At 40.5% G+C, this 17,812-nt stretch overlaps 1 protein-coding gene across 1 annotated transcript; it reads left to right on the top strand.

The window, feature by feature from the left end:
• Window positions 1–836: 836 nt before the first annotated feature.
• On the top strand, window positions 837–13,575 carry mbtps2 (membrane-bound transcription factor peptidase, site 2). The gene is made up of 11 exons (XM_085763849.1): window positions 837–1,141; window positions 1,961–2,109; window positions 3,030–3,168; window positions 4,232–4,335; window positions 5,117–5,244; window positions 7,381–7,499; window positions 8,047–8,227; window positions 9,851–9,957; window positions 10,447–10,645; window positions 11,435–11,510; window positions 12,522–13,575. The coding sequence occupies exons 1-11, from the start codon at window positions 1,067–1,069 to the stop codon at window positions 12,742–12,744; spliced, it is 1,500 nt and encodes a 499-aa protein (XP_085619975.1). The 5' UTR covers window positions 837–1,066; the 3' UTR covers window positions 12,745–13,575.
• Window positions 13,576–17,812: the final 4,237 nt, after the last annotated feature.

The following is a 17,812-nucleotide window of genomic DNA, read 5'->3' as shown; positions in this document are numbered from 1 at the left end:
GGAGCAGGTTTATGTTCCCTGTTCACATTTATGGCTTAATGAGTCAGCCCCGGAGCAAGTTTCCGCGTTGCATCTGAGTCAGGCCATACACATTTATTGGTGTCCTTTTACCCTCCTGACCTTTCTACTGGGACAAAATCCAATATCTGGACGCACTGTTGCCTTTTTATCGCCACAGCTTAGGGAAAGTAGCTGTGCAAACTCTGATTGATTGTTCTGGACTCCATTTTTAAGGTCTGGTAGCCTAGTCTACCTTTAGGAGCACAGTCTTTCTTTCTGTCTTTTAAATTCTTCTCAAGTTGCCAATTATTTCCTGTCAATAACTAATTTATTAAACATCTTTTTAATGCTGTCCCCCGAAATTACTGTTAAAAATACTACTACTAGGGCCTACTACTACTACTATGTTACATTGGTTGACTTACAATGTTTACAATTAGCTACCTAAATGGTCTAAATTAATCCCCAATGTAAATTGTATTTAATACATCTATTTTAATATATTGCTGATGCTTAGGTGGGAGTAAATTAAATGCATTAAATGCTATATCATGTTTGTTTTCCTCTGGACCAGGACATCCCTGGTTTCACGGGCCAAATATACAGCATGAGTGTCACATGCTACTTTCGGGATGTATATAGGTCAGACTCGAGCCAATTGCCCAGCCTGATGTTTGGCACAAGTTACATTTTGCTGTCTATCCTTCTATTCCAGATCCGGTTTGTTGAGAAGGGGTGAAATCTGTAGTTGTAGTTCCTCTAGTTGACCACGAGGCGGAGGCAGCGAGGCGCTGTTCGGTCGCTACTGCTTATAAAAAGCGACGAAGAGGAAGGTCAACAGGAAGAGTTTGTCGCGCAGCCGTGACGCTCATTTCATTTCCACGCAGAGCATCTGTGAAAACAACCCCCGCTGCGTGTCTTTAGTACCAACAATGAAACGGTGACTCTTTTCTTTTTTTTTTAATGCGGCGGCGAACGTGCGTGACCGCGGCTGAGTGCGTGACGAACGGCGGGCGGAGGGAGATGGAGACGGCGCTGCTCGGATGAACCAGTCCACGGCTGCACCATGATCCCCGTGCCTCTGCTGGTGTGTGTGATGGCAGCCTGGTGCGCCGTCTACCTGACCGACACACTGCTCAGGGTGAGTGTCTGTTCCTGTGTTTGACATTTGAATAAGCTGTTGACTGTAATACTGCGAGAATTGAATGTAATAATTCCGTTTATAGTGCCATAATGTGGGTTAATGCTCCTAAAAGACAGAGAGGAAATAGCAAATTGAATGGAAAGCTATTTGAATGTTAGCATGAATCATAATGACAACATATTACGTCAGGTCGATAATTGCAGCGTGTGATTGTGTGCTGCGTTCAGTGCCTTATCATCTCGGTAGTATTTCTCATCACTCCCTGTTCTTCTGTCCACATCATTTGGTTTATCTGGAGAGTCAGTTTCAGCATTCAGTCACACATCCGGTGTGGTTAGTTAGTTGTGGACAGTTGAGATAAATACCCACTGTGCTGTGGAAAGGTTTTAATCTCAACAGGTTTGAGTATCAGCTGACTTCATGCAAAATGAAGGAGACAGGGGGGGGAAAAAAAACCCAAAACATTTCTCTTTTAAAAGGCATCAGTTCTCCTCAATTTCTCATGTTAGTCTGCAGGGACGGCGTTCTTCTGTGGATTAAACCTGTCTGTGTCTCTGTGTTATGTAATACCACTCAGGCCTCTGCAGGTAGTGCACCATCTGTTGCAACTGTCACGACAATATCAACAGAACCTAAAACCTTTCCACAATACTGTATGTGTATAGAATAATGACAACATTCTCTGATTTAGTTTTCTCCCCTTTTGTTTGTCTTGTTCATTGTAAAGCAATTGTAGGTTTTTTTGAAAGGTGCTTTATAAATGAAGTTATCATTATTATAAGAGAGTGTCCCACTGACTCTGTCCCCGTCCCGCAGTCGTCGGCGACACACCGGATCAGCTACGAGTCATGGCTGGCCAGTCGAGGGCTGATGTTGTCTCCTTTCCACCTGCGCTGGCAGACCACCATGTTCAACCGGCTGTTTGCCTACTGCGCCCGCATCAACCCCCACGCCCTTCACCTATGGTGAGGAACAGCTATTTCATTAATAAACTACTAATATTATCCATTATTGTTTCTGTTCTGTCCTTATTGTCCCTTCCATTTGCTTTTCCATCTGCTTTTGAAACATTTTGAAGGACTACCAGTTGGATATTAAAGGGATAGTTCAACATTTTGGCAAATTTGCCTATTGAACAAAGAAAATGGCTCACACACATCCTGGTGTAGCCAGGTGCTGAGTCCAGGGAGGTAAACGACAAAAAGAAAAGAAGAAGGGGACTCGCCACAGTGTATGCTCCCAAAGTATACAAAAATGTATTAGAGGACTACATAAAAATGTAGTCCTCTAAGTCTAATTAAAAAAATTGCCTATTGCCATAATGCCTATAGGAGTAGGTTCATTACCTTGAATTATCAGTGCGTGTTGTTCTGAGATCCACAGGGCAGAGTCGGAGCTGCTCAGTAAACACAATGGAGGTGAACGGTACAGGTCCCCTGTCCCTCAAAACTCATGAAATACACAATCCAACAACTCCAAAATGCTCTCGTGGAGAAGTTGTGACCTGCACATTGTACAGTGTTAGCTGAGCAGCTCACGTCTCTGCCCCGCAGATCTCAGAACAACATGCACCGATAATTAAAGGTGATGAACCTACTGCTATGACTATAGGGATTATGGCAATAGGCAAATTTGCCAAAATGTTGAAGAAAAAAAAAAAATATATATATATTTATTAATCACAAATGTATACAAACAGCATTAAAACAGGTTGTATGAGTTAATCAGTTCTAACTTGACTGCTCCAAAACCTTTAGTCTGATACAGTCCTTTGCTTTATTTCATGTCTGAGATATATTTGCTATATTTATATGGTCATAAAGTCAGACCAGACTGCACCACTTGAAATAAACCCAATGCTGTGTCGACTTTATACCTCCCCCAGGTTCAACAGCGGTCTGGTGTTCGGTATAGTGGCCATGGTGGGATCGGTGGTGCTGCTGATAAGAACGCTGCAGCAGACAGTGGCTCAGATGACCACAGACAACCCTCGGATCGGAGGTCAGCAGGCGCTGCAGGTGGTGGTAAGTACACGCCAGATGGGATGTTTATGGAATGGAGTCCAACTTTTTCCCATTCTGCAGCATACCTATGTAATGAACAACACATGTCCGGCCCTTCTTGGGAACTGTTCTTCCATCACCGGGAGATATTGTCTGGACTTCCACGCCCAGGTGACAGAGGATGTTTTGAACTGCTGGTTTGAAAATTACAACACATGTGACATCCAAAAACATTTTTTTATAATAATCAGATTTTATTTTTATTTTCAGAATTTACAATGCATAACCATAACTATACATCAATAAGTAGCGGCCTCTGGATAATTTCACTTAGATCCTAGGCAGGTAATCCATTAGAGGTCACCATATGTCCATAAAAGTGTTGTCATTTCCCTTTAACTTGGCACTTAGTCATTCCATAGGAAAAACTGTAAAAATGTCTTTGTACCAAAAACACTTTTTAAAGTCTGACTTGTAAATCATTGTGTATCTTCTTTCAGGCCTCGGCCTCACAGATGAAGTGCAGCTTGAAGTATAAATGTCCTTGAATGTTCGCACTGAGACTAAAATTAAAACGAGGGGCTGAAAAAAGCCCCCAATTATGATGAGGGGCTCTTATTTAGCTTTCACTTTTTATTCAATGGCGGCGCGTTAATGTGAGCGCTGCTCCCTGCAGACCTGTGCAGGTGATTCATGGGAAGCTATTAGCGGGCCTTTTATAGGATACAAGTGTTCAGGCTGGAGAAGCAGAAAATGCTGCACACGATCAACAGAGGGAGGTGGGGTGTGTGTGTGTGGTGTGTGTGTGTGGGGGGGGGGGAATTCAGACCGCACAGGAAACAACAGCTTCAGCAAAGCAACACACACAACAGTGGTAGAGGAAGATTTAGATGGTGTTTATGCGCCGGGGGCCGATATGTTTCATTATGTTGTAATAACATCCCCTCATATAAAAGATTATAATACACCCCATCATGATGGATGGTACTGGAGCTCATGTTTGTGTTTGTGTGTTTGTGTTTGTGTGTGTGTGTGTGTGTGTGCGTGGTGTGTGGTCTCCTCTTGGTGGTGGGTGTGTCTCCAGGTCCCTGGGGTCAATCTGCCCACCAGTCAGCTGGCCTACTTCTTCATCGCCCTGCTGCTCAGCGGAATCATACATGAGCTGGGCCACGCCGTGGCAGCACTGAGGTGAATGCACTTGCACACAAAAAAATGTTACCATGGCAACGGGCAGGAAGATGATGATGATGATGATCACCACCATCATCCACCAGCCGTTAAGACTTAATTCAGTACAGTATGGGTGGGTACTATGGGCATACAGCTTTGCCATTATCTTGATTTAGTTTTAAATGACTCATCCTGGCCACACACACACACACACACACTCTGGAGGTGTTTTAGATTTAAACTGAGATATTTGCTGCTGTGTTCTGTCCCTCCACCCTTTACTTTTTCTTTTTTTTTGCTTTCTCATCTTTTCTGTAGATTTCACAGATTTACATTTACATCATATTTTGGCTAAATATGACCATTAAAGCTGTGATCCAGTGCATTCAAACATATGAATACAACCAGGGGTTCAGTTTGGATTAATTACTTAAGCAGAAAGTAGTTTTGAATACAAGGGTGTCCATTAACAGTGACATTGTTTCCTTTTTTTATTATTTAGATAGTACGATACAGGTGATAAGACAACATGAAACAGGAAACAATACAAGTGTAAAACGGGTGAAAAACAAACATACATAACAACACGAGACAAGAGGGGATGTTAAATTCTAATATGTCAAAATACGCAATGATAACGTCAAAACGAAAATCAAACGAAACAACAAAAACAAATAAATAAATAAAATGACACAATCAAAATAACAAAGTAGCCACCCTTTACTTTTCTGTCTCACTGTTGTTTCCATCCCTTTAAAGAAATCCTTTTTTTTTCTCCTTTCTCCGCGCCGCCCTGCAGGGAGCAAGTGCGAGTGAACGGCTTCGGCATGTTTGTGTTTGTGCTGTACCCCGGTGCCTTCGTGGACCTGTTCACCACTCACCTCAACCTCATATCGCCCACGCAGCAGCTCCGCATCTTCTGCGCTGGTAAGACTTTTTTTAAAAATTCTGTCTGTTGATCACAGCTCAGGACACAGACGATGATAATCCTGATTATTTTTTGCGATCACCGTTATCGCATTATGTTAAATGCTCATTTCATTTTCTTTTCCTCTGTGAAGGTCACTCTGAAAATGACTTTTTTTATTATTATTATTCCTGAGCGGCAGACAGCTGCTACACATCAAATCATTTCACTGCAATTAAGAAAATTAGATTTTAATGAATTGATTGGCAGAGCTGGCGCTTATTCACGCATGAATGGGACTCGTGTCCCCGCTGGGCTGCCGTAGGTGATCAGTAAGAGCTGGTTTATGTGTGATTACTTCAGTGTGGTCTGGTCTGTGAAATAAAAATAGTTCAGTTTTTGATTAGAGCCCTGCTGTTATCTTATATAATACTACTTTTATTCACTTGCTTCTATGAGAGTGTTTTTTATTGAGTGGTATTGTTACTTTCACTCAACTATATGACAAAAATACTTCCTCTGCCGCTGGGAGATGGATGTCAGAACGATTTATGAGCCGTAAATAATTGGATACATGAAGTTCTTGAGTTTCCTTTAGCGGTTGGGAGCCTTCAGAGGGCAGCAAAGAGCCGCCGTCCACACCATCTGCGTCTGGAGACCTCCTGCAGGCTCCTGCTTCGCACTAATGTGACAGGAGAATGAGTTGGGCGGTGAGCGCAGGCATGGAGCGGAGACATTCAGTCAAGTCATATGACAGACCAGGGAGAGGGTGACATAACAGCACGCTGTGTTTATTTATTTATCCATCTCTCCCTCCGTCCACAGCGGAGATCGCTGTGTTCGCAGGAGGGGGGGCTCTCACTCACATAACATGTTTATTATTGCTCGCCGTAGGGATTGGTGATGCAACTGTAATAGTTTGTTTACTGTAGTCAGAATCAGAAATTTATGATTTTTTTTTATTGCCTGAAGGCCTGAAATTAGAAGCATTCTGGGATTTTTTTGCCCCCACATGATAGCTCCCATCAGTGCTGACATATTCACACATAAAAACAGGAAGATTCTTTTTTTTTTTCTTTCCCATGAGGGAAGAATTTTTCTTAAAATATCTTCCCCTATCTTAGGCTATTACTTTTCCCCTGACCAGAGGCTGCGTGTGCTCTGCTGCACGATGCTGCTGCCTTGACCTCATCAGGCGATGAGACGCTTCCTCCTGTGGTTTTTTTCGGGGCGACTGCCTGTGTCTTGTTGCATAATTAGGAGGATGGTATAGAGGGGTTATTTTTAGTGTACAGTGGTTACAGTTTCACCGCAACATCCCATAGTTTTTGAGTATGTTGAGAAGATGGAGAACAGCTGTAAAGCAGCGTCAAGGCTGCCACTGTCGCCTTTTCACTTCAACTCGGTTTCCTGTTTGGAACAGAAACTTATCACATCATAATCTTATAAATTATTATAATTGAGAATTTTATCAGTTATTGAATTGATTTCGTCAATCTAGGCATGAAAAAAATCATAGTTATACAAGTATTTAATAACTGGTGAGTCAATCATTTCCAAAAACATCTAGGTTCACAAATTCACAAATCTCTGCTCATCTTACATTATAGTAAAGTGACTTTTTTTTTCTTTTTTTGGTGTTTTAGAAGCAGTTGAAGATCGATAATATAAATAATATAATAACAGAGTCAGCAGGTTAATCAGTAATTAAAGTAATTGTCAGCTGCAGCATTATTCAATACTTTATACAGTAAGAAATGAATGGTTCAGACGGTAGATCAGTTGATAACTTGTTTGTTTACCTTTTTTTATAATTGATTGGTTAAATAAATGTATATTTTGTCTGCAGATTCTCAAATATGAATGTTACTCTGTGATGATAAAGCTGACAATTAGTTTGATTTTAGTCAATAGATGAACTAATAGATAGTTGAACAGAAAATCAATTAGCTGTTATCCTATTTATTGACCTTTTTTTAGATTAAGTTTTTATGGAGAAAATGAATGGGCACACTCATTGATGCTGATGTTGTTAGTTTCAGGCCTCTTATACTGTTAAATAATGTTTTAAAAGTTTTAGAAGTGAACATTAACTAAAAACTCAGTTCTGTCTGAGCTGAGAATCTAAAATCAATCCTCTGTCTTTTCTTCCGTAGGAGTCTGGCACAACTTTGTTCTGTGTGTGGCAGCCTTGGTCGTCCTCTTCCTGTTGCCTCTCTTTCTGTTTCCCATGTACTCCACTGGAGGCGGGGCGCTCGTCATTGATGTCGTGCAGGTCAGTGCGCCATGATTTTATGTCTTACTCAACTTAAACTTTAGTTACACCCACTAAAGAAACCAACAAACTCATATTCTCCTTCTTAATAATAAGATAAGATGATTATTCCTTCCTCTTGACTCTACAGTAAATATTAAACTTTTGGTATAAAACCAATAATTTTCATCACCCAGATCGGTCTGATCAGTTGTCTGTCATTATGTGAAGTGAAAACTTCTTTTTAGAGTTATTTGATCAACAATTTTTCCATTCTGTGTTTATCTGAAGGCATCAGTCATCACCTCTATCTTCATATTGTAATAATTTTAACAGTAAACTTTATTCCAAAAGCACTTTTCAAAATAATGAACTTTACAGGGTTGAAATTGGATTTAAACATTTTCATTAAACGAAGATGTAAATCCAAAAAAATAAAATGGAAAAAATACCCAACATTATGATAGTAAAATATAGAAAAACCAACAACAGCAGGAAATGTACTTAAACCATCTGACCCTTATGAACTCTATGAGACAAAGTCTATGTTTGTGTGTGTTGGGACCAGGGCTCTGCGGCCAACGGTCCTCGGGGTCTGTCAGTCGGGGACATCGTGACGGGGCTGGAGGACTGTCCGGTCCGGGGGGTGGAGGACTGGAGCAGCTGTCTGTCTCACCTCTCTCACACCCCGCAGACTGGATACTGTGTCCCTGTCGCCAGCCTGCAGCCCAGCTGGGCTCACGGACGAGGTGAGAGCGCTGCTTGTACAGAATGTCCAAATAAAGGCCAGATAAAAGAAAAAGGTGAAATGAAAACTGCGCACGAAAGATTTATTCATCAGTAGACGGCCAGAAAATCAATTGATGTTGATTTAATTTAATCGAATCAATAGTTCCAAGCACAAATCCTAAATATTTTCTGTCTAGCTTCTCAGTTGCGAGGATGTTTTTCTTGAGCGTCTTCCCTCCGTCGTCACATTATGTAAAAAAACCTCTTCACACAGATAAACCCCAGCATGTGTTAAATTTCTATCACAGCTGTGGTCATCTTCGCTCCTCAGGCTGCAACATCAAACAGGGTTTCAAAGTGTTGAGTCATTTCATTTGTGACACTGACATCACAGACACACATTCCCTTTTCTTTCCCCACCGTCCATATTACACATGTGTTGGATGTCTTTCTCCACCTTTAATGAGGATAAGACATGATTATATTTTTCCCACTGAGCCTGGCAGCCGAAAGAAACAAACCAATGATGAGCCGTCTGCTTTATATACAGGTATTCGGTATACCGGTATGCTTTTTTTAAATTTTTTTTAATTTCTATTTTATTTTTCTTCTCTATTTTATTTCTAACTTTTATTGTAAGCGCTTTGAGACTTGTTCTTCAGGTGAAAAGCGCTCTATAAATACAATTTATTTTTATTATTATTATAAGATTCAGATCTGAACTTTAGAAACCAATCATCAGGAACTTTCAATTGGGAAGCATCATAAATCCAACCATTTACCTTATTCATGCTTTGTTTGGTCCAGTCTGGATTTTCCTGTAACTCTATATATATTCTGTACTTGGTGAAAAAAAGATTAGAAGGGCATTCACGGAACACAGTCCTCCAGCAAGGCCAGCGTCATGCAACATGCACCGACCTCGGAGAAAAAAAACAACATTCAAATTCATAATGAATGATCTGCTGCAACATTTAGTGAGTTCCTGCCAGGCCTGTTCACAACCCCTCCACCAAAACACTTCAGTAGTAGTTGTGTATTTCTACCAACAAACATGGGTGGAGAGCTCTTTGCCAGAGGTTAAATCAAAAATTTTGTGCAGTTTGTTCAAGAAAGGAGCTGAAACATAACCTGGATTTAAACAGCAGGCAGTGTTTCATGTCTGTATCTCTTTTCCTTTGTTGAAGCACCAACACTGTGTTTACAAAAGTAGGATGCAAATAATAGGATGTAAATAGAATGCAAATATATATTTTACTTTATCACATTGTCGGATTATTCTGTATTATGTTTCTCATTGTCTGTCTATTAGTCGGAAGAAAAATATAATAATAAAAGGATGTAAATAAAATTATTCTAGTAGATAGAGAGTTAAGTCAGTTGTTGTGCACAGCTGGAGTCTTCAGGATAATCTGAGTTATGTCACGGAGTGTGTGACCCTCTGCTCTCGCCTAATCTCTCCACTGAGTAAAAGGAGGGAAAAAGGCAGCACTCCCACCAGGAGGAAATCCACAGTTGCCTTCATGTTTTTCACTTTTCCAGCTCGACTCACACCAAACTAATCAATCTGCTTCTCTCCCCTCCATCCATCTTTTTTTTTTTTTTTCTCCCGCCCCCCCCCCCCCCCCGTTCCTCTTTTTAAGCTTACAAGCGTTTGGATGGAACGATGGACTGCTGCAGCAACAACAGCCTGACTGACCTCTGCTTCTCTTACATGAAACCACAGGGCAGGAGCAGCAGAGAGAGAGAGGTGACACACTCACACTCACACACACACACACACACACACACACACACACACACACACACACAGTGGCAGGGGGATTTCATGACTGGTTTATCACAAGACCAGGTTTCCACTGAATATATTATTGTCATTCATATTTTTGTCGCTTCCTTGAGTCAGTTCAGTTCCTCTTTATTCAAAATTTTGGCCACTTTGCTGAAAATGAACTTTCATTATAACACAAAGCCACATTTACCAGCAGAAACTGTTGACACAACACAGTGGTAAACTATTGTCCTTTCTTTTTGATTTACCGAATGGGATTCTCAGATCCTGAATGTTATCTGCACCATGTCTCTGCAGATATCTAATGCTCTTGTGCTCAATAAAATCAACACATGAAGGAGGGGGGGAGTGCAAGATGTGGGATGTGGGAATAAATACTGAGGACAAAGATACAAGCACTAGAAACCAAAACAAATGATTCTCCAACATTCTTCTTCTCTGCTGCAGTATGCGTGTATGCCTGTGCGTAAGATGGTGTCGGGGACGCGGGTGTGCCGCACCGACGACGACTGCGCCGCACACTCGCGCGCCGCCAGCGTTTGCGTCACGCCCTCGCTGGAGAACCAGACCCGCTTCATCCGCGTCACGCACCCGCCCAACACGCACATGCTGTTCGTGGGCTACCCGCCGCACCTTCAGTATTCTGGTACGTATAGTCCCACGTGTATGCTGACAAATGTGACTTTCGCTGTTTGCTTCTCTGTTATTACTCTGTTTTATGGAAGAACATTGAGCTTTTTGTGGTTATAGATATGTAATAACTACTTTTAATTTTATTATAGAGATATACTGTACATGTTTTCTTTTTCTGGCTATTTGTAAAAAATGATGGGAAATCATTTTTTCCAAGAATGTTTTTTTTTTTCCTTTAAAGGGATAGTTCAACATTTTGGCAAATTGGCCCATTGTCTTAATCCCTTTAGTTTTAGGAGTAGGTTTGTTACCTTTAATTGTCAGTGCAAGCTATTTTTAGAACGGCGGAGCAGAGCCGTGAGCTGCTCAGAGCTACGCTACGGAGGCTAATGGATTTCTTGGTTTCCCTCATCAAACTCATCAAATACACAATCCAACAACTCCAAAACGCTCTGGTGGACAAGTTGTGACCTGCACATTCACCATACTATGAGATAATGACAGAACGTTACGAGACAGAGTTGTTTTCAAGGCAAATGCAGAGACTGCTTGCCGAAAAACTGCCCCCAACGAGAACGCGCATCAACGGTTTTGCATGAATTTGCCTCGAAAACAACTCTGTCTTGTAACGTTCAGGGCCAATTTGCCAAAATGTTGAACTATCCCTTTAAGTTGACGTGTGCTTGTTTCTGTGATATTAAGATAATTGCCGTTTACAGTGTGGCTGATGACGCACAGAGAGTGTGTAGGAAAACCCCTGTTGCCTCAGTGAAGTCACACTCTTCTGTGTTTTGTCTCACAGTGAGTCTCACCAACTTCGTGCCCCGCTTCGGGTTCCTCCACCTGGATCTGCCCGTCTTCTTGGAGACCTTCTGCAAGTATCCTTTAGTGGACGCAGCCTCGTGTCATAATCAGGTGATGGATATGTGTGTGTATGAGGAGGCCAAGGTCGCCCACACACAATGAAAACATATGATATCACATTTGGTAGGATAGGAGACTCCAGTACTGTGTGTACTGTTCAAAAATCTTTATAGTGATAATTATCATGTTTTTAGATTAATATGCTGTCAATGTAAAAATCTGATACCCATGATGTAAGCATATATATGTGCTGACATGGGTCGCAACAGCAAATTCAAAGAAGGAAGTTCATATATGAACAGATACAATAGGTTATAATCTCATAAAATAAAACAAAAGAACAAACTTGATTATGAAATGTATAAAAGTGCATAACAAAACAAGTTGGTGCTCCATTAATTACATATTATCTCCTGTCTATAAACATATAAACCAAGCTTGATCTCGGTTCCTCTGCATCACTTCACCCTCGCAAAAACCCTTAGATAGTAGGTGAATGGATGGATAGACCCCAACCTAAAAACTTTATTGATCCCTTGGTGAAATCCCTTCAGGAAATTGTGGCTCCAGTAGCAGCACCAAAAGAGAAAAGGGAAAGAAGAACACGCACAAAAAAAACAGGGAAGCAAGATCATTTCTGATCTCAATATATATATTTTTTTTTTACAAAAAACGGTTTCAAATCAAGATTCAGAAGTCTTTATTATCCCCAAGGGGCAATTTATTTCACAGCAAGTAGCAAACATGCATACCAAAACAAGAAACACATCCAAAAAACATTCAACATAGGTCATTTAATTAAATTAAATAGCACGCACATCCCAAAAATTGTAATACTGGGTGCTGGACCACACACCAGAAGCTGCTCTTTGAATATTTACTAAACGTGACATTTTGGGCACCTGCCCTTCATCAGACATCATCATCTATATTAATCTTTGCATCAGTAACTGATCAACAGGCCAGACTGCTCAGGTATGTATCTATGAGTCACTGTATTTACGGTCCTTAGCCCTGCTGTTCAGATATGTGGTGTCCCTATCTGGTGCGTTAGCCGTAGTCAACTCCGTGCCGTGCTTCGCCCTCGACGGCCAGTGGATGCTGAACGCTCTGCTGGAGGCCACGCTGGTTTCTGTGGTAACGGACCGTCAAAAGCGCGAGCTGATTGGTTTCTTCCTGCTGCTGGCGGGCAGCGCCCTGCTGGCAGCCAACGTGGCGCTGGGCTTGTGGATGGTCACGGCGCGGTAGCCACAGCGGTTCCAGCTGCCCCGGCAGGACAAAGAACTAAAAAAGAATAAAGCCCCCATGGTGGACCGAGAGGCGTTCTCTCAGGATGCGTCGGAGACGTGTCGACCATTAAACTGTGAACATACAGGGAACAGGCTGCATTACCCAGCAGCACAGCCCCAATTTCTGGAGACTGTTGAGCAGAACATTGCTCTGCCTTGAAGCCGTCGCTGGATCACCAGGGAAAACTCTATAAACAGCTCACTTCTTCCACCTTGTTGCCGCCATATACAAGAAAGCACATTTTCACAAATAAACAAAGCACTTGCTGTAAAGCACTGTCCGGTGTGACTGTTTACAAAGACTGCACAGTCTTTCCAAATTTTAATATCTGTAATGTGTTTGTGTTTTAAGTCTGAGAGAAAGCCATCTTAAGTTTCCAAGGATTTGATGCCATATCTCCCTGGAAGTTGTGTTGTGGTGGAAAAAAGAAGCCTTATTTTTATTGGCTAATGCATGGCAATACCTTGATTTACTTCCACATATCAGCTGGGGGAAAAAAAAAACTGCCTCGTCTTAAATGTCTCAAATAATTTATGATCTGATGAAAAAGATTTGCTCGATTACTTTGAAAACATCTAAAAAATATTTGAAGGTGGGATCCAGTTTTGAAATGAAACGCATTTCCTGAGTTATGTGTCTTTCTGCCCCTCAGGCATTTTAGTCCGAAAAATACTTTTCCTCGCTCTTCCTCAGAAGTCTACGTTTTGTGATATGTACTCTCTTGGTCTCTCTGTGACCTGGTTGTAAAAGTTGAACTGTCAAACGTGTGGAATAAATGAGTGAAGGGCTCCTCCAAAGCTGTTAAGCCAGAACTCATGCCTCGTTTCATTCCATCATTTTATTATTATGATTGTTTTATTATGTCAGCTCTATCAGGTGACGTCTGAGACACTTATCATTCCAAATATTGAGTGACGATGAGTGATTAGTTCTTTGGAGGGAATGAGAGATTAAAATTCCATCCATTGATCCATATATTTCCCTGTCGGGGGTTATTAGAGGTTGGAGTGGAAAATCAAGCTGCGAAAGGACAAGTCACACAGTTAACAGACAAACACATTTAACACCTACAGTACAGGTAGTTTACTATCAACACAGCAGCTTTTATATACATACATGGCACATTTCAAAGACGGATGATTACAAAATACCTTGTATGGGCAGAGAAAGCCTGCAGGAACAATACGCAATAAAACCAGAACATTCACTGACAGAGGGAAAAATAGAACTGTAAACTAAAATAGAACTGTGGAGTTGATGTTTAACCTAATACACTGGACATAAACATTTAAACAGCTGTGTTTGATTTGCACCCTTGAGGTCACGAGGGATGATTTAATCCTCTTTTTCCAGTGTATGGAAAATAAAATGTGAAAAAAGAGTGAGATGTAATATATAGTTGTAATATCTAGCTATATATAGATTTATATAGTTTCTAACACACTATAAACAGATATAAGTGTTAAATAATGTGTGCATCAACAAATTGGGGTTAAAGTGAGTGTGAACCAGTGCAGTATGGAGCTGTGATGTGTGTTCCTTTTGACAAACTTTCTTTTTTATTTTACCTTTATTTATTCTTGTAGACCATTGAGGAAGGTCCTCATTTACAGAGAGAGAGAGAACAACAAATACAGCAAAGAAGAACAAGAGTTTACATAAAAGAAAATAGGTAAGAACAGTGAACACAGCCAAACAATCATTATCGATCATTAACAATTACAATCCAGGGAAACCATTTTGACAGTTTAACTTGTCTTACTTAAATAGAATTCAAAAGTCGATTTTCTTCCAGCTTTGTATCAGTTGAACAAGATCTTGTAAATGCTCCTCCAGCACATGCAGGTGCTGCTTCCTCTCTGGAGTTTGCCTCCACTGCAGAGCAGAGCTCCTTTCTAATTTTATACCCTTCATATTCCCAGAACATCGGCACATTGTCTTCCTCAGACGCTGTAACAAAAAGCGCACAGGCTTACACTTTTAGCTGCAGCTCCACACACCGCAGTGTTCCTTCAGTCGTTTGGAGGAGTCGGGCAGTGGTTGTGTTTTGCTGAGAGCGGGAGGGATGACACATTGTAATTTGAAAGGGTGTTTCCCACAGACGTACAAATACTGAACCGGCCTTCGGCTTAGCCGCCGCAGAGGTGTGTTTTAACAAAGATGAGCAGACGACTCTGTCAGCAGGTTGGAAATTGTTGCCCTCTTGGAGACTTTACCGTTGAATAATGAGGGGGGGCACACGGGAGTTGGCGTCTTTGTCTATTTATGTTCAGATAAGGCATCACGAAGGCTGCTTTCCCAATCTTTGTGAAAAGATTACATGTGTGTCTTTGCATGTGTTTCTGCTGCTTATCTTGTGCTAATGACAGCCTGGAGGGATGTTTGTGTAAACAGACATGGGAGGATGATGAAGAGGAGGAGGGTAGAGGGGTGAAGGGAGGTATGTTCTGACTGTCTGCTTCAGGTTGAGCCATGGGCCCTTGATTTAACTCTGTGGACTCCTCCATGTGTACAGCCACTCCGCTAACATGTTGACAATGACAGCGCAAGCCTTATCAGGTATAATGATTAGCATGTTAGCATTCTTATCTTAGTTTAGTTTAGTTTAATAAGTTTATTTATTTCAGGGACAATGTACAAAATAACATTAGTCTCGAGATGAGAAAAGATGCTTTGTACCGGATTTAGCTTACTAGCTACTTTCCATCCGTAGTCCCTGGGCATCTTCACCATGCTAACATTTACTAAAGTTATTATAACTCATCCTCTGATGACCATGAACATTTATACCAAATACACTGCAATCTGTTTTTGTTTTTTTAAATAACCAAATATTTATCTAATATCTATCTCATGGTGGTGCCAGAAGAAACACAAAGGGATTTTTTTTCTCAAAAGTGAGCAAGTGCATAATTGAACATTCAAAAATAGAAATATCTGAGATTACTGTATAGCTACCTGGCTAGTTTTCATCTCCTGTTGGATAAAAAAAAAAAGACAGATTCAGACAAAGTTACAACATAAACCATAAAGCCATACTAAAGGGTGCTGGATTGCTAGACTGTATTGCAGAATGCTCATAGTAAAGGGCTAAATTCTACAATAAAGGATCAGTCAGTAAGATTCATCCTCTGGGTACCATGAATATCTAGATAGACAACTGCACAGCAATTTGGTGATCTATCCCATCGTTGTCTAGACATCCCATGCATAAAAGCCAACATACTTGTGATGTGAAATGAGTTAAAATCATTGGAATACATCATCTGGGAACCATGAATGGAGTCGATCCATTAATCAGATATTGAGAGGATTATTAGAGCCTCTAGCATCTATTGACGTTGGAACTTGAATGTCTTTAGAAAATTTCATTGCATTCTATCCAATAGTTGTCAGGACATTCTGATCTCTGAACCACAAATGTCAGCCCATTCATGATGGTACAAAACTCCCCAGTACATCTGCTTGTAATCTCAGCTGTCTATCAACATTCACAGCATCTCACCCTCCCTGTGTGGGTTGCTAGCACTGTTATCTAAACTCGTCTTGCTCACAGACCTGTCTCTCCTGCAGAGCCAAGGGCCTAGTGGGAAACGGTGTTCATTCAAGGCTGATAACAACAAAACAACATCAATATTGAATGAAAAACAATATTAGATTAATTAAAGAAAGATTTATTGGTCTCATTTTAAATGTCAGCAGGTGAATGAGTTTTAGTTGAGTTTTAAACATGACTAAGATAAAACCAGGTCTCATCCAACAAATTTCTAATAAGGGCAACTTTTTTTGTGACTAAATAATCACCAGCACGTGTAATCCGTATGGAATCTGGACTCATCTGATAGATGCTACAAATCTAACAGCTCAAATTCCTAAACCATTTGTGAGTAGTCAGTTTACTGTACTGTCTGAATACCACAAACTCTGAATATATACATACATACATACATATACACACACATACAGTGTGTGTGTGTGTGTGTATACATACAAGCTCTGGAAAAAATTAAGAGACCACTTCAAAATGATCAGTGGTTTTACTATTCATAGGTAGGCTATGTGTTTGAGTTATAGAATGAAACTTTTGTTTCATTCTATAACCTACTGACAAAATTTCTCCTAAATTGGAAATAAAAATATTGTCATTTAGAGCATTTATTTGCAGAAAATGGTAACAGGTCAAAATACCCCCCAAAAATTCAGGTGTTTTCAGACCTTGTATAATGCAAAGAAAACAAGTTCACATTCATTTTAAAACAACACAACACTACTTTTTAAACTTAGGAAGAGTTTAGAAATCAACATTGGTGGAATAATCCATCGCAGCAGTGTTTTTTTTAATTTTTTTATTATCTTTCTTCCTCATTAAATATGATTTGGTTCAGGTGATCAGCTAAGTAGAGTAAGGTGTGCTTGTGTTGGAGTTCAATAGACACTGAATCGATGGCTGCCATACATGTAGAGAAGCTGATTTATTAAGAACATTTTTGGAGTGGTCTCTTTATTTTTTCCAGGGCTGTATATAGTATATAGTACAGTATATACATATGGTTGCCCATAAAGTTGGAATAATTCTGTTTTCAGACACATTCCTCCTTTTATTCCTATTATAAAGGCTTTTTGTGATTTAACGTTCACAGTGAGTTTTAATAAGATATACATTTTATCTTTATCTATCAATAATAAATCACATTGGAACTTTAAGGGCAACCGTGTAGGCCTATATATAACATCACCATCATCAACAACAGACATATGATTTATGTTTTAAACTTCTGAAACGTACTCACATTAATAAAATATTTACTAGCATAGACATTAAGTTTTATTGGTGCAATGTACTGCTGTCCAGCTCTCAGCTTCTGGCAGCAGAGCCACGCCTCCAGCACAGAGCCATAGATCGGAGGCTAAATGAGGAGCACAGACAGTGAACTAAGGGTCCCAGCTGAGATTTCTAACAATGCGATCAAAACAGGACACAAATGATTGTGAGTAAAAACAAACAATAGCATAGTGGTCAAAGTGT

This window comes from Trachurus japonicus, chromosome 20 (assembly GCF_045865225.1).
Source record: "Trachurus japonicus isolate A0001 chromosome 20, Traja_1.0".
NCBI classification, from domain to species: domain Eukaryota; kingdom Metazoa; phylum Chordata; class Actinopteri; order Carangiformes; family Carangidae; genus Trachurus; species Trachurus japonicus.
Note: the sequence above shows the minus strand (reverse complement) of the source record. Positions and strands in the feature narration are given on the sequence as shown.